The sequence below is a fragment of the Alosa pseudoharengus genome, unplaced genomic scaffold, assembly GCF_046254945.1.
Source record: "Alosa pseudoharengus isolate Yale_2024_CS ecotype anadromous, Long Island Sound unplaced genomic scaffold, YU_APseudo_1.1 YU_APseudo_1.1_scf_13, whole genome shotgun sequence".
NCBI lineage: Eukaryota > Metazoa > Chordata > Actinopteri > Clupeiformes > Clupeidae > Alosa > Alosa pseudoharengus.
This window is the reverse complement of record NW_027468598.1, coordinates 1,686,458-1,708,011: the sequence shown is the minus strand read 5'-3', so window position 1 is coordinate 1,708,011 and position 21,554 is coordinate 1,686,458. Positions and strand designations below refer to the sequence as shown.

General features: G+C 40.8%; 1 protein-coding gene across 2 annotated transcripts in view; it reads left to right on the top strand.

Moving 5' to 3' along the window:
* The first annotated feature begins 11,299 nt into the window (after positions 1-11,299).
* sars2 (seryl-tRNA synthetase 2, mitochondrial) overlaps positions 11,300-21,554 on the top strand; it is a 54,208-nt gene continuing 43,953 nt past the window's right edge. For both annotated transcript variants that reach the window (XM_076281816.1, XM_076281814.1), the window contains exon 1: positions 11,300-11,592. In XM_076281816.1, the coding sequence (XP_076137931.1) occupies positions 11,314-11,592 (279 nt within the window). In that variant the 5' untranslated portion in view covers positions 11,300-11,313. The remainder of the gene's footprint in view (positions 11,593-21,554) is intronic.

Sequence of the window (21,554 nt, the reverse complement as noted above, 5' to 3'; positions counted from 1 at the left end):
TGCTCAACTTCTCCTCAACATGACGTTAGCTGTTATGTTTATGATAACAAACTCAACTAGCCTATATTTATCAACTCATTAGCCTAAAATACAAGTCTATCAACGTTTTTGTTCTAAGACATTTATTTCAAACATAATTTCAAGACACAAATTGGATACTTCAGTTACCTTGGTGAATAAATCCCAGAGAGTAGGCTACCACACCCCAGAGTGATAGGCCTAGCGTTCTTATGCGTTCAGTGTGGGGTAGCCTATAAACAAGCTGAGAATTTAGCGGTGTCACGTCTGCCTGTCACAGACGTGGGGAGCTCTTTGAAGCTTGGGATAATGTGATACAGTCACTACAGTAACAGTATTTTATTTTACTTCAGGGTGCTTGCGCAAGTCTTGAAAGTCTTAATAAGTATGGAATTTTGAAACACTGTTTTCCAGACCTTGAAAAGTCTTGAATTTTGTGTGAAAGTCTTAATAAAGTATGGAAAAAATGTATGGTAGAATCTTACAGTATGCTCAAAGGCATTGTGAAATGAGAAATATAGGAAGGTAGGCTATAAAACTATAATTTTACTAACTGGTCACGTAGTATTAGCCTAATGGAATTATATACAATCAACGCTTGCTTAGCCTAGTCTGGCACATTTTCGTCACTGCTGAGGTCTATTGACACATAGCTAGCCTAGTGGTCATTAGAAATGGGTCGTTGCGTGTTTTTGAATTTATGGCTGGATTTGAAGTTAAATGAAATTAAAAATTAGAGTCTATGCCATACTATGCAGTTTATTTTTTGTTCTAACCAAGTGCGCTAGGTCAAATGTATGCACTTTTGTAAGTGTTGTGATACAGCTTGTTCAGAAGTTAAAATGAGATAACATAAAGATAAGTTCAGTCATGTCAAGGACAGAAAAAATGAGATGTGAGTGAGACTGAATTCTACATACATTCATCTATCCATTCATGTTTTTTTATAGATAGTTTGGTAATACTTTACTTGACGGGTGAGTTCTTAACACATTCATAGCAGCTGTCATAAACTTCACATAAAGCATTCATGACTGTTTCATGAGACATGACTCAACATTCATACCAAACCTTTCATGAATGTGGAAGACAGAACGACGACAACTCGTCAAAATAAAAGTCCATCAATCGCAAAGCAGCATTGCCGTTTTTGTTCCAAACCTCTTACCTGACCATGTCACATCTGAGTCAATGGGCTAGTCCAGTGCCAAAAAGACAGAACATGGTCAAGCAAATAATTTTTGTTTCATAAAAATGTATTTGTTTTATGATGTAACCTTTGCAGATAATTTCTCATCTTTTGCTACTGGGAATGTCCAACCATTCCAGGTTACACAAATACAAGTCGAATGTAGGCTAGTTTGCCTCCCAGTGTTAAACTCAGTGATTACAAATACTTCACAACTTGTATAGCCTAGTAAAGTGACATTCAATGTAGACTTCATAAGATATTCATGAAATATTTACAAAAACGGCAATGCTGCTTTGCAAAAACGGCAATGCTGCTTTGTTTTCGTCGTTCTGTCTTCCACATTCATGAAAGATTTGGTATGAATGTTGAGTCATGTCTCATGAAACAGTCATGAATGCTTTATGTGCAGTTTATGACAGCTGCTATGAAGGTGTTATGAACTCACCCGTCAAGTAAAGTGTTACCGTTTTGGTGACACTTGTTTGATGTGAAATTCATGTACTTGTGATTTTCATGTTTTGAAACATTTTCATCAGTAAAAGCATAATTTACTGTGAATAATGCATTTGTTCATTGAATTCTAGCCTATAAAAATTAAATTTCTAATAAACACAGTTGGTACAATCTCAACCAATGAAGTAGGAAGTAGGCACACAAGTATACAAGTACATAAAGTTAAGGTCTTGAGAAAAAAAAAATCCAGTTTTAAAAAAGTTTGGAAAAAGAGCAAGCACCCTGTACTTATTATGTAATTTTTTTTTACATTTTATAAATGCTTTGTTTAAATGCTGTTGGAACAAATAGTTGATTATAAAGGCAACTTTCTGTTGCAATTTTCTGTGTGTTCTGGACTGGTAACTTGTTAAACCAACACTTGTTAAGTTCTAACGTTGCATAAATATGAACTGCAAACACACAGTGGAGAGTTGATTTGGTTTATACCAGACAATTTAAGTAGGCCTAACTAGGCTATTTGATCATGTAGTCTATGTTTGGATCATAGGCATGATGATTCATTCATGGCTTCATAAAATATCAACATCCCATGTTGCTTTTTTCTACCATTGGCCCAAGTAGTGACCAGTATTCTACCATTGGCCCAAGTAGTGAAAACAATTGTTTGAAAACAATCAATGGTATTATCTTAATTTTCTGGCAAGTTTAATATATGATGGTCGAAAGTGGGCCAGAGGTGGCGATCCGATATCTGGAAATCTGATCTCACTATGAGTTTGTGTTCACAATTTGGTCCCCCTCACTTCCAAAATATCTCCTGCGCCCCTGCTGGATTGAGTGCTGAAGTGGGGAGCTCTGATGGCGACGTCGGGAGCTATGATGCAACAAACTGTCGCTGTCTAAAGCCACCGAGCTGCTGATCAGCAAGAAGATCGCCCTTCATGACTTCAGAGTGTTCTGTTCTTCCGGTGCTCTCCAGACTGCCAGTGAAATCTCCGGGTTGGTCAGTCGTAACGTTAAAGAACTTTGTTGGCATTGCATTGGTTGTTAAGACACAGCTGTGTGTAGTTAACATGATTTTTCTTTTTCATTTCTTTTTCATTTTATTTTCTTTTTTTACTTTTTATTTATTAATTTGCAGCGCAGCAGGGGAAGCAAGGCCTGTGTTTCTACCATGCTTGTTTTGGATCTAAGGCTACGAAGTGCCGCCCACCCTGCCGTTTCAAGGCATCAGGAAATGGGAGGGCCGGCGCTCATTTACAGCAATGAGTGTCGGCCATACAGGCAGTTTGCTGTTCGTCACCGATGCTGTTTCCGGACGTCGTTTCCTCTGTGACACAGGTGCGAGGGTAAGCGTTTTGTCTGCTACAGAATTGGACATTCAACAGGGTAAACCAGGTCCCGTCTTGGAGGCCGCGAACGGTAGCTCCATCCAGACTTTCGGTGTGTTTCGCTGGGCAGCAGTTTAACTGGAACTTTGTGGTGGCGAGAGTGTCCACGCCCCTACTAGGGGCGGATTTTCTTTGTGCTCATGGCCTTGTGGTGGATGTCAAAAACCGATGCCTGGTCAATGCAGAGACCTTTACCTCACTCCCTTGCACGCGCAGCAGTTTCAGTTCGTCCCGTCTGTCCAGCACCTTTGCGGCTGATGATTTTTTACGCCTCCTGGACGAATTCCCTGAATTTTCTGCTCGCTTGGCTGGTAAGGTCATTTTTTCAAAGGTGGACCTCATCCGCGGTTATCACCAGGTGCCGCTGTATCCACAGGACATTCCCAAGACTGCTGTCATCACTCCTTTTGGCTTGTTTGAGTTCCTCCGCATGCCATTTGGGTTAAACAAAAAGCTGCCCAGACGTTCCAGCGACTCATTGACAGTGTTCTGCGTGACTTGCTGTTCGTTTTTGTGTACTTGGACGACATCCTCGTAGCTAGTACTTCCAAGGTTAAACAGCTGGCACACCTCAGGGTTCTGTTTCAGCGTCTGGACGATCACGGACTGATCATCAACACATCGAAGTGCCATTTCGTTTTGTCTGCCATTGACTTCCTTGGCCACCATGTCACGACCGAGGGGGCACCTCTTCGTTCCACGTGCAGCTCACCTCATGCGTCCCCTCTACGAGGCTCTTAAAGGTAGGGCTGCTAAACACACCTTTGACTGGACAGGGGAAAGGACTCAGGCATTCATGGACACCAAACGGCCTTGGCCAATGCCACCATGCTAGCCCACCCATCCTCAGATGCACCTATCGCCATCACAACTGACACCTCTGACTATGCTGTAGGGGCCGTCCACGAGCAGCTGGTTGATGGTGCTTGGCAGCCGCTGGACTTTTTCAGCCGGGAGTTGCCCCCAACGGAGAGGAAGTACAGCATGTTTGACAGGGCTGCTAGGCCTTTTCCTGGACATACGACACTTCCATTTCCTGCTGGAAGGCCGATCGTTCACTGCCTTTGTGGACCACAAGCCTTTAACTTTTGCCATGGCCAAGGTTTCGGAGCCATGGTCTTCCCGGCAGCAGCGTCAGCTTTCTTTTATTTTGGAGTTCACAACTGATATTCGCCATATGGCAGGAAAGGACAATCAGGTGGCAGACTGTCTTTCTCGTCGTTTTGTGGGGGCAGTGCATCTTGGAGTGGATTATGCACGTATGGCGGCGGACCAGGTCCATGACGCTGACATCCAGGCATACAGGACTGCCATCAGTGGACTGTGTTTGGCGGACGTTCCTTTCAGCGGCGCAGATGTCTCTCTGCTTTGTGATGTTTCCACAGGTCAGGCCCATTGTCCCTAGCAGTTGGACTGTGGACTGTGTGACTGTGTGAGCGTTTTCACCGCTCATTGAAAGCTGCGTTGCGGGCGAGCCTCCGTGACGTCATCGTTTGCCTTGGGTGAAGTTAGGTCTGCGTGCTACTCCCAAAGAGGATCTCTCTTCATCCACGGCCGAGGATTTCTTACCTGATGTTACCCACCCATGGTCTTCTGGTGAACAGCGGCAGGTGCACCTCCATGGTGCCCAGGTCTTACGCCCGGCACAGCATGCCACATTCACAGCTCTTGCCAGGATTGCAGGACGCGGCATATGTGTTTATTCATCATGATGCTCACCGCAGCCCCTTGCGTCCAGCCTATGATGGTCCGTTCCGGGTGCTGGGGACACATTTTTTGGCCAAGCGAGACCGGGTGTCAGTGGACCACCTTAAACCCGCTCACTTGGACTTGGACTCTCCGGTGGTGGTTGCCCAGCCCCCACGGCGGGGCCGTCCTCCATCTACTACGCTTCCACAGTCAACGAACCCTGAACTTCTTGTTCCTGCGGCCCCAGTGCCTGATGGCCAGAGCAAGTTTGGCCGAGCACTGCGCCCACCTCACCGGATGAACTTGTCTGTCTTTGTGAATTCTGGGGGGGCATGTGTAGGGGCACCACGTTGTACATAATTTACAGCCAGCCATTACGTGTTCACTTGAATGGTATTGTTGCAGTCACAGCCTGCGCTTTTATCTGTTGAGTTGTTGTGTACTGTATGTTGTGATGGCGTTCAGTGGCGCAACTTGTGTGTAACTTTAAACTGACATGCGAGCTAAGTTACGAGGATTAAAGTTTCCCTGAGTTTGGGCTTTTAAACCTATTCGCTGTGTCCGTGTCTCCCCATATTGTCGACTCCTTTACACGGGCATTGTGTTTTTGATTTTCCCTGTTTAGACTAGAACAATACCCGTACTTAGTTGAGCATAACATATTGTTGCTAATATTATTATTTGTGGTTTAACGCTTAGGTTAGAAGATTATATGTTACAAGCTAAATGTCTGAGTGGTGTGGTCATACAGATTCTTATGAGTGTAGGGCTAAGCTACACCAGGCACGTAACTGAAGCATTCCGTTCGCGTTGCGTCTTCTGCAACAATTAGCTTCCAATAGGCCTAATCAATGGAAGTAGCTACACCTGGTGCGTTAGCGGCCTGTAGGCTACGTTCCAAAAAAATAGACCATTCTTTTAATGGATTTTACACGTCGCGAACGGAACGCTTCAATTAAGCGCATGGTGTAGCTTCCTGTAATATAGGCTATCCTAGCTTGTGCCCTTTTCATGCATGCTAACGTGAAGAATATGAACATGCTATTTTGTAACAAAGTCGTTAGTTGGAAATGTTTGTTTGTACTTACAGCCTGTGAGCTGGTGGTCGATCATCGTGACGGTACAGATCCAGGTTTTCAGAACATCGATACAAAACCATTTTCTAACTGTAGGCAGTGAGTCACTGTGGTCGAAATGATTGGAACACAGAACTAACTTTGCACTATACTTCGGTGGTGGTGTTCCAACGATAAATTCCAACCATTTCTTCCTCAACTCTTCTTTCTAAGGCAAGACATGCAACGTTGATGTGTTATTGTCACAAATAACACAGGCACGAATTTGTTCCGCCATGTTAGCAACTTGCTGTTAGCTCCTACTAGCTGCAGAGAGCTCTGCTATCTCCTGGCCGCAAAATCTTCCTGTTTTCCTGTGGGCGGTCATAAGCCAAGGTGGGCGAGGCCAAGAATACCAATTTTCTCTGTTGCGTCACACAGAAGGGCTTTTTCTGATTCGCTTGTTTTTCCGTCTATTTTCTTTCATTGGCTAATGTGGGCAATTGGGGTAGAAGATAATTTTTACGTGCAGCATAGATAGATAGATACCAAGGGGAATTTCAAGGTCTCAGTAGCATGTACAGACATCACACACAACATGCACAACAGCAGAAAAAGTAATAAAAGTATATAATATAAAAAACACAGCTAAGCAATAAGGACAGTAGAAGATAAAGAATATACTAAAATACAAATTATACTAAATAACACTAAATCTAAATCAAGTCTAAGACAGTATCCACATAGTGTGCTTAGGGGTGATTAAGCTTGAGGTGCTTGCAATGACTGAGGCAGGGACTGAGCCTGTGATACTCTGTGCATAGTAAGGTAAGGTGCTCTCTGAGAGTGAGTGTCATGGTGATGGTGCAAATGAGTAAGTCCAACAGTGCAACAGTGCAAGAATAGTCTAGAGACCAGCATAAAATAAATATGGACATATAAGAGAGTAGACAAGGTAATATAAAAGAAACTATAGAATAACTTTATCAGTGCAAGAATGGGTTGACGTAATAGGGTTACAGCCATTATACAAGTATTGATTATAAAGCATTAAGTATTAAGTAAAGGTATAAGTGTGGCCACAATCCGGCTGTGGGATGGAGGGAGGGGTTATGCATATTATGTGCTAATATACAGAGGTGGGAGTAAGTCACACATGTGCAAGTCACAAGCAAGTCTCAAGTCAGTCTCAAGCAAGTCCAAGTCATTTTTTGTGACAGTCAAGCAAGTCAAGTCATAGCCAAATCATTGAAATTCATGATGATTTACCCATGTTTTCATTTTAAAATAATAATAATAATATTAATAATAATCTTTATATAGCACTTTTCAAAACAAAGTTACAAAGTGCTGTACAATATCAACATAAATGAAAATGCAAATAATAATTTCAAAATCAAATACTAATTCAATTAGAACTTACATTAAAAAAAAATTTTTTAAATAAACTTACACTGAAATAAAACTTACTGAAATAAAACTTGACACTGAAATAAAACTTAGGATACTGAAATAAAACTTGACACTGAAATAAAACTTACTGAAATAAAACTTGACACTGAAATAAAACTTAACACTGAAATAAAACTTAATAAACTTAACACAAAATGGAGTATATTACTTAAACAAAACTAAGGAAGGCTTGCTTGTAAAGATGAGTTTTAAGGAGGGATTTAAAAGAGCATACTGACTTGGCTGACCTGATTTCATCAGGCAGGTCATTCCAGAGCCTAGGTGCCCTGACACTAAATGCTCTCTCCCCTTTAGTTTTGAGATTGACCTTAGGAATAGTTAGGAAACTACTACTAGATGATCTTAAAGTACGCACAGTGTATACGGTACTAGGAGGTCAGATATGTAGTTGGGAGACAGGCCATGTAGAGCTTTAAAAGTAATCAGAATAATCTTAAAATCAATTCTAAAGCTTACTGGGAGCCAGTGCAGTGAGGCTAAAACAGGAGTAATGTAATTACAGTACTTTGTCTTAGTAAGAAGCCGGGCAGCTGAATTCTGAACAGTTTGAAGTCTCTTTATAGATTTTTGGTTCAGACAAGAAAAAAGACTATTGCAGTAATCCAGGCGTGAAGAAATAAATGCATGTATAATGGTCTCAGTGTCCATGGAACAGTGAGGGGTTAGGTGCCTTGCGCAAGGGAACTTCAGCCATTCACCGGCAACCCTCCGGTTACAAGTCCGAAGTGCTAACCAGTAGGCCGCGCCGCGGCTGTCCCACTCTTAAGTCAAATGTCAAATTCCATGACTTTCTCCTGACAAAAATCCTGAATTTCCATGACCAATCGGGAAATTAAAAAATAGGCATTGAAAAAACAGGTAGGGCTAACTACAACCACTCAAGCAAGTAGTAGCTAATAACTCAAACACTAATGCTGTGTGTAAATAACCTAGGCTATAATGTATTTTGGCAAGTCAATTTTAAACTTCTACAACAAAATTCCCTGATATTCCCTGACTTTGCCTCCCAAAGATATAATTCCCTGACGTTTTAACGACATTACAAAATTAATCTGCGGGCCGCACTGAGTGAAGCGGGCCGCCAATTGCCCATCCCTGCCGAACATTAAGTATGAAGGCCTACTAGATATCGTAATGAGAGGCAGCAGTTAATCCATCAGCTAGAAGATGAAGAGATACCTTTGATATTAAATGATATTTTGCAAAGGAATTCTGGAGATATTATGTTTATTTTCCTTTTTTAGAAGAACTGGATTAGAAGTGAATTTAATAGTCTAGTCATTAGAGGGGGTCCACGCGCACCCTCCGTAATTGTTGTTGACACCCATTTTTTTAGACTCCTTAATATGTCTAGTTAACAATAAAATATGTTAGCATTGCTGCAAATTGTCCCATGACTGTTTTTCAGAGCTGTTTTTAGAACCTGTGCAATAGCGAGTTTTACAATTAAGAAATGTAACAATAACTTTTCAACCAGACATGATATAAAGACAAATGAGACCACTTTTTCATACAACACGGGGAATTGATTAGAGGGGTTAATTTATTGATAGAAACACTTTTTGAAAACTTTAAGACCTAAATTATTAAAAAAAAAACTAAATTTCTACAAATCCGAACAGGAAACTTTGTATAAAAAAAATCCAAATATCATTGTCAATGCAAGTATTTGTGACTGAATCTATTCCTTGACTTCAGAGGCTGACTTACCAGACATGATATAAAGACAAATTAGACCACTTTTTCATATAAATACAACATGGGGAATTGATTAGAGGGGTTAATTTATTGATAGAAACAGTGAACACAGTGAGGTGAAGCACACACTGATAGAAACCATAGCTGCTTACGGGGGGTGCATAGCATGAACTTCTCAGATGTGCTACTCACTCAGCCCCATACCACACAGTCTTGGAACATGTGATGGTTTTTTTGCAAAGACAAACAAAGCAGCTATGGTTCATTTCCTCTTAGAGGATTGTGATCAAGATGTGGCCTATCCTAAAGATGCAATGTACATCCAGGATGGCATGGCACTCCTACATGCTCTCACATGGTGGGGTTCATCTGAGAAGTTCATATTGGATGGACCGGCTACCAGGAAACCCATTGATTTTAAGCTTTTCTTGGCCAATGAAGAAAATAAACTTCAACTCTGCAGACTGCTTCTGAAAGTATGGAGTAGCAAGAAGGCATCACCCAGTTTAGAGAAATGTGAGACTGCGATCATTTGTGTAGAGGGAAAAGCCTACCATTTGATACAGTGAGAATGAGCAAGTAAGTGAACAATACCAGCTCCTAAATACAATAGATACAGTATAGTGTTATTGATATTTAAAAGCCATTAATGTATATTTATATACATTTTTTTCATGATTTTAGATCCAGTTGAAGGAGATTCACTCCTTGAGGTCAAACCAGGAAGAAACAGATACAAGGGTAGTGCTCTACCTTCACCATGCAGCAGCTCTGGGATTTACATCAGCAGTTGTAAGGACACCCGACTCTGACATATTTTTTATCCTTCTGCATCACTCTCATTCAATTAGCCTGACCATCTTCTTAGACATTGGCACAGGGAAGCAGCGACAGCTTGTGAATAGGGATGTAACGGTATGAAAATTTAACCTCACGGTTACAGTGACCCAAATGATCACGGTTTTCGGTATTATCACGGTATTTCATATTAAAGTGTGTTCAATATGTTCAGAAAGCACTGATAGGCCTACACAAGTTGAAAGAGTTTCTAGTGGCTTACCCTACCATAACTTGGAGTTTGCTATTTCTGTTATTTGGATGCAATGAGTGAGACCAAAGTAAGCGTTCAAAATAAAACTTTAGGCTACTGTATTTTCCTGATAACGTGAGTGGAATGGATTTAATGTGGACGTGAACATAAAAAGACACAGAGTGGCTACATGATACAGTGCACATTTTGCGGTGAAAAACCGTCCAATCTTGTTTGTGGTAATAAACTAATGCGCATATGATTTTATCTGGTATCCATTTAGGCAACTTGGGGAAGACTGGACATTTCCAGTCAAAGTCCTGCAGGAACTTGAGCATTTTACATGTCTCATGTATGGGCACACGAGAGAAACATCAGTGAATGAAGTGAGAGTTAAGATGCTCCAAAAAATGGTCGGTGATGATGAGAAACTTAAAATTAAATCCAAGGTTGACCTGTCACGCATTCCACCCTGCCAGGATTCTTTAATACCGCACATACAACGGGTTAATAGGGTGGCATGCTATAAGAGGGCATATGATGCCATTATTGAAAAGCCAAAGCCCTATGATGATCAACAAGGATGGCAAAAAACAAAGGATGGGCTATTGCAACCAGTATGGTCACTTGGGCCAGTTTTGCCTCCCTCAATGGCTGATCTACTGGAAACAGGCTGGTGTAGTGACAGTGAAGATGAGGAGGATGCAGTAGATTATGTAGATATGTTAGAATACCTTGATGATTAGTGGAAATGGAAATGTGTTAAGTCAGCCTCTGAAGTCAAGGAATAGATTCAGTCACAAATACTTGCATTGACAATGATATTTGGATTTTTTTTATACAAAGTTTCCTGTTCGGATTTGTAGAAATTTAGTTTTTTTTTTAAATAATTTAGGCCTTAAAGTTTTCAAAAAGTGTTTCTATCAATAAATTAACCCCTCTAATCAATTCCCCGTGTTGTATGAAAAAGTGGTCTCATTTGTCTTTATATCATGTCTGGTTGAAAAGTTATATGAATTGTTAAATGTCTTAATTGTAAAACTCGCTATTGCACAGGTTCTAAAAACAGCTCTGAAAAACAGTCATGGGACAATTTGCAGCAATGCTAACATATTTTATTGTTAACTAGACATATTAAGGAGTCTAAAAAAATGGGTGTCAACAACAATTATGGGGGGTGCGCGTGGACCCCCTCGAATGACTAACTATAAGTGTAGTAGGGAATAAATGATTCAGACCCACACTCCATTTCAGAAGGTGGCGGTAATGTACTTGCCAACTGCCATGAAAACAAGAAGAAGAAGATTCAGAATGGCGACGTCCGTGGGTATGAGTTCGTTACGAGGGATTGGTGTTATTTCTGCTTTAAAGTCTTCGGCATGGTGTTGTCTAAGCCCATGTGGTTGGACTAAAGTAATCTATCGTTGTTCTTCTCAAAATCTGCGCTGTAGTTTGTATGAACATGTTCGTGAGGGCTACAGCCACAAGCCCAAGCTAGATATGACACGCGTTTGCAACGAGACGGATGAAGTCATAGACGATCTTGTTAAACGTAAAGGAGACCTACGGAGAGAAGACGTCGGAGAAATTGTAAGTAATGTAGCCTAACCAAACATAGGCTACCCAGCAAACAATTTTCGGTTCGGGGAAAGTTCCGAGGACGTCTGCTGAAGGATGCGGGAACGTTCGATGCTAACGTTCCCTCACGGTCATGGAACAACGTTCCTTCATGGTCAAATCTTTGGTTCTGGTGACCTGTCAAATTTTGTGACTATTGATTACCAGCTGATGTCACAGACGCGAGAATTCTAGTGTTCCCATATTGGGAGTCAACTAAGCATGTAATGTAGTGTCCAAGCTTAGAGGTCTCAATTAACTTTAGCCACCGAGGTGAAGTTAGTTTGATATTCGGATATTCGACAGATATTCAATTTTGTTTTAATGTGGCCGGTTTCACCCAGTGTTTGCAGACAGTGTAGCCTACAAACAGATGGGCTTTCTACTTGCTCCCAGCCGACCTACTTGGGACGTCTATAAAGTACCTTCTGAATTACCTTCAAGTTCAAGTAGTAGTTTTATTGTCATGTACTTATAAAATTAATTATAAGTAATGAAATTCTTAAGCTCAAGAGCAAGCTCAACTTAAAAGAGTAAAATTGAAAAGCAGTAATTAGGAAGGTGTATTGTGTGTGTGTGGGGGGAGGGGGGTTCTGAGGTTTGAGGTTTGAGGTTGATTAGCTACTGTATGTGGAAGAGAATTACAGTTCAGCATCCTGGTGGCTTGTGGAAAGAAGCTATCTCTGTATCTGCTCGTAGAAGTCCGCATACTCTTGTACCTTCTACCAGATGGTAGGAGGGTGAAGACACTGTGGCTGGGATGACTGGGGTCAGCGAGGATTTGCTTGGTCTTCCTCCTGCAGCGCTGGCTGTAAAGGTCCTGGATAGTTGGTAACTCAGTCCTTGTGATGCTGACGTGACCACCCTTTGCAGAGCTTTGCGATCATGAGCGGTGCTGTTTCCATACCATGCTGTAATGTTGCCGGTCAGAATGCTCTCAATGGTACAGCGGTAGAAGTTGGTCAGTATTTCACCGTCCATACTAGGGGTGGGCGATATATATCGTCTGCGATAATATTGTGATTGTTGTTTTAACGATGTGCAATTAACATTATCGAGTATTTAAATTACTTATAGGGGGGAAACACTCGAAATCACGCATTGAAACTAGGGCTGCACGATATATCTAAAATCTATCGTTATCGCGATATCAACGCTTGCGATGGACATACCGCAAAGATTGCTTAATTTTCGATACATTTTGATACATTTTCTGTGCCGCGCGCATTCCATACAGTCTATGGTGTATTCACATTCTGAATGTCAACATATTTTACCAAACCGATGCTGTCATGCAGCCCTAGAAGCCCGTCCCCCACCAGTTTAGGTGTGTGGTGTTTTTTTAGGTGTTGAGGCAGGAGCTAAGTCGTGATGGCTGAAGATAGTGAGTCAAGCGAGGTAGGCTACACTTAGGTGAAGAGGAATTGGTGACTAAAAGGAAAAACACGTCTGTTATATGGAAATATTTTGGTTTTATGAAGGCCGACTTATTACAAACACAGCGCCAAATGCGTCCTTCTCCACCGTGTTCAAATAAACAATTTCTTTCGTTGTTGTTATAGGATCAGAAGATAGCCTATCTGTCTTTCACTGTAAGGCTTGTATTTCATAATTTGCATTTAGCAAAAGCCCCAGACAGCAGCAGAGAGGTAATCAGAATTCGTTATTTGTAAAAGTTGTTAAGCCTACTTCGTTAGCCTGGACTGTGTGATCGCAGCCACTTACTTTCACTTTCCGCGGCATGCCGGTAGCCTAATAACGTGGGATGCGCAGCGTATGAGGTTACAGACTGGGATACTTAAGATTTTAGATGAGTGACCGCAGCGATATAGCTTAAGTACAGTAGCTTTTTTGCTAGGCCCAGCAAAGGCTGGCAAAATGTGGAATATTCCGCTGGTTGGTGCACAAGTATTCAGATTGGCTGTCTATCCGTCTTTTACGAGGATTTTCTTGGAGCACATCTTCCACACAACTTAGATAGCCTAGTCAGTGGGTATCTTAGCTGTCCACCTAGGCTACATAATCTACTGCTCAAAAAATGAAAGGAATACTTACAGTTTTCCAAAATTTTTCAAACCCATTTTTTGAAACCTTCCACCCTTCTCTCCATTCTCAAACTGCATTCACAGAATGTCTGACAGTTCTTGCAAAATAAAACACTCGCCTTAAATTTTTTTCTTATGCTCAGAATCAAACAGTGTCAGCACCAATCCAGTGTATGATTGAAGTGTCCCCTTAATTTTTGAGCAGTATATTTTATATTGTTTATGTAGAAAATTATAAATTTAATTCTGTAATTATACATTTACCCCCCCCCCCCACCCTACAGTCTATGTTAGCAGCAAGTAGAATGGAGAAAAAAATTAAATATTTAAATATCGCAAGTTATATCGTTATCGCAGTACTCAATAATGTTATCGCATATCGCATGTTTTCCTAATATCGTGCAGCCCTAATTGAAACCCCATACTTTCACTAAATCCAGGAGGTGTATGTAGTCCATGAGCCACAGGGGGTCGTCACTACCACTTGGGGGGGCAAATTCTCACTATATTTTTCTGAAAGCTACATATCTCTGGAGTATAAAATGGTATGATAGCAAGTTGGATCTTGTAGCTTTGTGGCTATACAGGCCTTCAAAGTTGACCTCTGATTTGAAATTCCGCCTATTGGCTTTTTTTGTTAAAACACTCATAAGAGCCCAGAAAACAATCCAATTCTTATTATTACTGATGCATATGTGGTGTTTGATGTTGGCATACATATTTTGACTCATTATGTGATTTTGCTCTTCATTTTGGTTGATAAAATTCAAGATTTATGTGCAAAAAAAAGCTAATTTGAGTTTTCAGAGCAACATGTTATGGCAATACCTGAATGCAGACCTTATTGATCATTACTATTATACCTTCCTTACTTTCAATTGCGAGTTGAAATTAATGTTAAATGATGACATACATAGGTCTGCAGTACAAATGTTTTTTAAATTGTAGCTGAAACGAGTACAAAGGATCTTTAATCTATTCATTGAATTCATCATCGTCAGAACAGGAGCACAGAGGATGCCATCTCTATGGCACTTCACTCTGCCCTGTCCCACCTTGACAATAGCAACACATATGTAAGAATGCTGTTCATTGACTTCAGCTCAGCGTTCAACACCATCATCCCCTACAAACTGATCACCAAACTCAGTGAACTGGGCATCAATACCTCCCTCTGTAACTGGATTCTGGACTGCTTGTATTGCATTCATTGTGTCTACACTTGAGATAAATAAGTTTGTTTTTTCTTTTATCACATACACATATATTGGTAGATGTTTTTTCTTTACCTTGACATGTTTCGACGTATACTTCCATCTTCATCAGAAGTACACACGGTGGAGTAGCTCCACCGCTCACCTGCTGTCAGTCAGCCGCCCCCCAGGACGGCACTCCAGGTATGGGAGAGCATATATGCTCCCTCATCTCTGTTCATCGCCTTTAGGCTCCGCTTTCTTATTTCAATCGCCTCCTTTATCCAGCGGTGGTATCTGTTGACTCTGGCATGCAGGAGGTGTGGTCCACCCGTCAAAAAACTGACAGGTGGATCACACCTCCGTAACAACATCAGCTGATAAAAACGTGTCACACTACTCCACCGTGTGACCTTCTGATGAAGACGGAAGTATACGTCGAAACATGTCAAGGTAAAGAAAAAACATCTACCAATATATGTGTATGTGATAAAAGAAAAACCAAACTTATGGATTCTGGACTTCCTAACCAACAGACCTCAGTCTGTTAGGTTAGATAATCGCACCTCCTCAACCATCGAACACCAGTGTACCACAGGGATGTGTGCTGAGCCTTCTCCTCTACTCCCTCTTCACCTACGACTGCACACCTGTACATGGCTCTAACACCATTGTCAAGTTTGCAGATGACACTACAGCGATTGGGCTCATCAGCAAAAAACGATGAGATGGCCTACAGGGAGGAGGTCCAGCACCTAACATCGTGGTGCACTGATAACAACCTGGCTCTCAACACCAAGAAGACCAAAGAGCTCATTGTGGACTTCAGGAAGTCTAAAGCTAGCACACACACACCCATTCTCATCAACAGGACTGAGGTGGAGCATGTCACCAGCTTCAAGTTTCTGGGTGTCCACATCTCTGAGGACCTCTCTTGGACCCTCAACACCTCTACCCTGATCAAAAAGGCTCACCAGCGTCTCTTCTTTCTGAGGTCCATCTGTCTCCTCAGATCCTGGTGAACGTCTACCGCTGCAACATCGAGAGCATCCACATCTCTGAGGACCTCTCTTGGACCCTCAAGACCTCTACCCTGATCAAAAAGGCTCACCAGCGTCTCTTCTTTCTGAGGTCCATCTGTCTCCTCAGATCCTGGTGAACGTCTACCGCTGCAACATCGAGAGCATCCTCACCAACTGTGTCACAGTTTGGTATGGCAACTGCTCTGCCCACAACCGGAAAGCACTGCAGAGGGTGGTGAAAACTGCCCAACACATCACCAGTTCCTCACTCCCCTCCATCGAGGCCATCCAGGGCAAGCAATGCTTGCTTAAGGCGCGCATCATCAAAGACTGTTCTCACCCCAACCACAGACTGTTTACCCCACTCTCCTCCGGGAGGCGTTACAGGTCTCTCCGCATCCGAACCAGCAGGTTCAGAGGAAGCTTCTTTCCTGCGGCTGTCACACTACTGAACTCTAGCTCTGCATCCCGGTGACATCCAACGAACTAAGCCCCCATCACCCCCTGCCCTGCCCCCGCCTGATGCCTCCTTGCCTGTGCCTATTGAGGTGTCCACGACCATGGCAACCTTGACAGGGACAACAAGAAGGTGGACATCCCCTAGCCCCCCCCCCCCCCCCCCACTAGGGTAGTGCTACAACGGCACTACCCTATCCCACCCATCTATCCCATCCATCTATTTATTTACAAATACTGTAATTACACTTATACTGTACATAGCCATATTCTACTGCTTTTCATCCTGCACATACACTTATTATTAATACTATTGTAATGTTACTGTTTCTGCACTACAATGGTACTGTTACCACACTCCACACAGCTGTACATACTGTACATATCTGTCTATATGGTTCATACTAAATATCCATATTTATTCAGTTTTTCTGTAATATATTCTGTTAATACACTGCATATATCTATATTGTTCTTACTACTACTATAATGGTACCGCCACTACATTGCACATACCTGTACATGTTGTTCATACAATGTTCATATTACAGTACATAGCCATATTTATTCTGCTCTTATAAGGTAACTGCTAATACACTGCACATATTTATATTTAATTTATGCTACTCTAAACCACCTTCTGCAAAACAACTGTATACTACTGTCTACACTGCACTATATTTCTTGTCCTGTCTATGCACCAACTGCCTATACTGTGTATATCACATTGCACTTTTCTGCTTTTTTGCACTTCTGGTTAGACGCAAACTGCATTTTGTTGTCTCTGTACTTGTTCTCTGCACAATGACAATAAAGTTAAATCTAATCTAATTTAATATAAAAAATGATCTGCCTCTGCTTTGCCTCTTTACGGATCATGCTATGAATAGCAGTAGCAATGTCTGCATAAGTTGAGACATTGTTATTGACCTTCTAGACCAGAGACATTCCATCAATGATTGTTGCTGTATTATATTCATCTGGAAGATTATCTGATAGTGATGCAAGTTTCTGCAAATGCTTTGCAAGTGCAGCTTTAGAGGTTTTCCTTGGGGTCCCCTCAGGTGTCGCTAATGACCATGGTTAAGGTCCAAGAGGGTGACAAAAGACTTATTTCATGTCCAGTCTTTAACATGATGGCCTTGCCATGTGCCTGTATTTTCTTTTTTGACTCGTAAATGTCTTTAATTTTTGCTTTGTCAATGTATCATGAAATTTGTGATTAGGTGTATCTGACTCCAGCCTCTATGTCATGATCTTTGCCTGTCAATAATTTTTGCTTTGTCAATGTATCATGAAATTTGTGATTAGGTGTATCTGACTCCAGCCTCTATGTCATGATCTGAGCCTGAATCAGATCATCCCTAACCTCTTGTGTTGCTTTGCCTGCTGTAGATATGCAAATGAACTCATGTTCCTCTGAAAATGGATTGATCCAATTTCAGTTTCTGTCTCATCAGATCTTACTGTGTATAATTTTTAAAACTGTTGTAAATGTATGTACTTGTAGATCAAGTCTTTGATTAGTTTCTATTTATTAGTTAGTTAGTTAGTATTAGTTAGTTATTATTTCTTTTCAATGGAAATGATTTTAACATCAGATGAAAGACAATTTTAAGTATGATGATGATAATAATAAAAATAATAATAATTGTACATAATGATAACAATGTGTAAAGTATGAATATTTTCACCAACCAGTTCATCTACATCTCATTCCCACATTCTTACTAGTCAAAAGTACAACTGAAATGTATAATGTACATCATTTTAGCACCTGTGATGCAATTACCATAATTTCCCAACTATTAGCTGCAGCTTTTCCATTGATTTTGCAAAATTTCTTCAGCTATGAGGTTAATACACAGGGGCAGTTAATATGGTATATGGTTTTGTTTCTTTTAACTTGCATAAAACACTGTCCTGTGGCTTATACACAATACGGCTAATACACAGGAAATTACTGTATGTATTTCATGTGCCCTGGGCATTATAAAATTATAATATTTATGTTAAGCTGGGTACATGTGGTGATGTGAACAATTTTCATATGGTATTCCTTGAATGTAAAGGTAATATGTGATTGGTAATCATGATGTTTTGATCTCTTGGAATATCTCTTATGGGTAGTTTCAATAAAATACTAATTTACTGAATTTTGGGGTGTTTCCGAATAGTACATTTACAAATAGTAAATAGCATAGCAATGCAGACCTATGTAATAATTTGTATTTCAAGTCTCTGCTGGGAGGTAGGAGGGTATAAATACATTGATTAATGAGGGAGTGGGCATTTCAATTAGTGGTACAACACGTTGTGTCTCTGAAAACGTAGATTTGCTCATTATTACACATAAATCTTGAATTTTATCAACCAAAATGAAGGGCAAAATCACAATGATTCAAAATATGTATGCCAACATATGCCACATATGCATCAGTAATGATGAGGTTTGGATTATTTTCTGGGCTCTTATGAGTGGTTTAACAAAAAAAAGCCAATAGGCGGAATTTCCTTTTTTCAAATCAGAGGTCAACTTTGAAGGCCTGTACAGCCACAAAGCTACAAGATCCAACTTGCTATCATACCATTTTATACTCCAGAGATATGTAGCTTTCAGAAAAATATAGTGAGAATTTGCCCCCCCAAGTGGTAGTGACACGCCCCTTTTTGGGCCTGTGGCTCATGGACTAATGCAAGAGAAGCCCCGTTGCAGCAGAGCAAGTGTCACATGATCCCTAGTGGGTCCACGTTGTCACACACAGGTCTAATGTTTATTTTGTGTAGCGAGATCAAGACGTAGCCTACAAGGGATTTTGTGCAGCTACTTCTGTTCACGTAGCATTGATGAGACAGTCCTTTTTTCCTACATGGTATTATATGGAGAGAAAACATTTGCCTTTGAGTATTTTAGTAGTCAGTTGTAAACAAAGAACTCTTCTCATGTAACCCTTTTGTAAATGGACTAAAGTTCGCTCTAAATATCTACGTGTATCGATTATGCTAACCGTTAGCATCTCTATGGGATTTCTCATATACATTAGCCATAAGCTAACACATTAGTTTCCATTCTGTAACTTGGAATGCTAGCCTACATGATTTCTCTTAAACAAAACATCGAAGGGAATAACTGAGATGTACTCTGTTGGTCTGCTTAGTTTTACAGTGAATCCTAAGTAAAGGTTTTTGAAAGGAACTTCAGCTTCAGACTTTCTCTTGAGAAACTGTTAGGCCTAGTCATCTTCTCTAATGTAGCTGGCTAGACCATGTTCCACACACACAAGTGGGGGCAAAATTGGAAATGTGTCATAGAGTGACAATGCATTGGTTGATTTGGTTAAAAAGTCACAGGTTAGGTTATTGGTTATTATTGTATTGATGCTATTCATAAATAATGAGCTGTAAAGTAACTCAGACTTTTACAATTTTTTTTAAAGGATATCGACTAATTATCGTTATCGTCAAAATCACAAAAAATATCGAGATATTATTTTTTGTCCATATCGCCCACCCCAATCCATACCAAACTTCCTCAGCCGCCGAAGAAAGAAGAGTCGCTGTCTTGCTGACTTTGTGACCATACCTATATGGTGTGACCAGCTCAGATCCTCACTGATGTTAATTCCAAGGAATCTGAAGCAGCTGACTCTCTCTACTGCTGTGCCTCTAATATAGATGGATGCGTGCTCTTCCTGCTGTCTCCTGTAGTCCACAATCAACTCCTTGGTTTTGCTGATGTTGAGCAGCAGGTTGTTGTCTTGGCACCAGGATGTCAGGGTTGCCACCTCTGCTCTGTAAGCAGACTCATCATCACTCGTGATACAGCCGATTATGGTGGTGTCATCAGCAAACTAAATGATGGTGTTTGAGGTGTGAGTTGCCAAACAGTCATGAGTATACAACGAGTACAGCAGGGGCCTTAACACACATCCCTGCGGTGCACCAGTACTGAGTGTTCATAGGGAGGGAAAGTGAAAACCAGCGCCCCAAGTGGTTGCGTTCCTATCGAAGAGCAGCTCCAATGTTAAGTCCCATAGACCTATTTTAAAAAAAATATTGTGAAGCCAAATCAGCGATGTTATCCACCAAAAATATTTTTCAGTGTCTATACAGTAATAATATTCTAACTGTGAAAATGTCAGACCCTATTTTGCCTTATTTAAGAAAATCGAAATTGCTCCTTTTGTTTCATAAACAAACTACAAAATAAGTCACGTGACTTTACCCTTCGACGTTACTCACGGTAGCATGGTTTGTTTATTAGCCTGGTTAGCATTGACACTTAACACTTACAGCTAGCTCTTCATGTGACACAACACCACAACACCACACAACACCAGTTATCCAGACATAAAGGTGATCACCACGTGGTTTACATCACGTTCCGTTATTACAAAAATATGTTAAGCCAGTAAAGCAAATTGCGTATTGATCAGTTAGAGATTAAGCGCCCAAATATGTGACGTCACATGCAGCTGTAGTTCCTTATCACCGTGTTACGACAAAAACTCAAAACAATAGACCCTTTCAAGAGAGTTCCATTATCAGCATCATAGTTGGCCCCACAAGACTTCCTTTTTAACATTCCATATGTTATCTTAATGCAGAGGAAGTAGATTGGGGCCCAAATAGAACGTTCAAGCATTGTTTTTGTTTTTATTGTTGAAAGGGTCTATAGAGTCCCGAAGTGTGACGTAGCGTTTCCATGACGGCAGAATCACTGGATCTAAACAAACTTTCGAAGTGGCTTAAATAGCATTGAATATAGACATATGGCATCATTTCTAGCTAATAAATTGTTTTAAATGTAGGCTATAGCCATTTAAACGTGCTTTACCTGCTAGGCAGCAGCTTAGCCACATAACACGGATTCCCTGGCAGGTGCAATAGTAAGAAACAAAATTCCAGAGGATAATTTGCGTCTTCTCAAAGACTGGCGGCTGTTAAGAGTGACGTTTTTTGCCAAAAAAATAAAGCCAAAACACGTCCGTGAATTTAAGGATTTAACCGCATGCTGTGAAGTTACATGCAGGTCTCTTTTACGGAGGAAACCTATGTTAAAATAAAACTCCGTAGTCACGAATTTGATTGTGTTGGTATGAATATATGTTGTAGTATGTGATTCCTACAGTGTAAAAAAAATATACTAACGTCTTAGAAACATTGTATAATGATTGAAATATATTAAGAAAGCCACCGCTATGGTGATTTCTAATGGT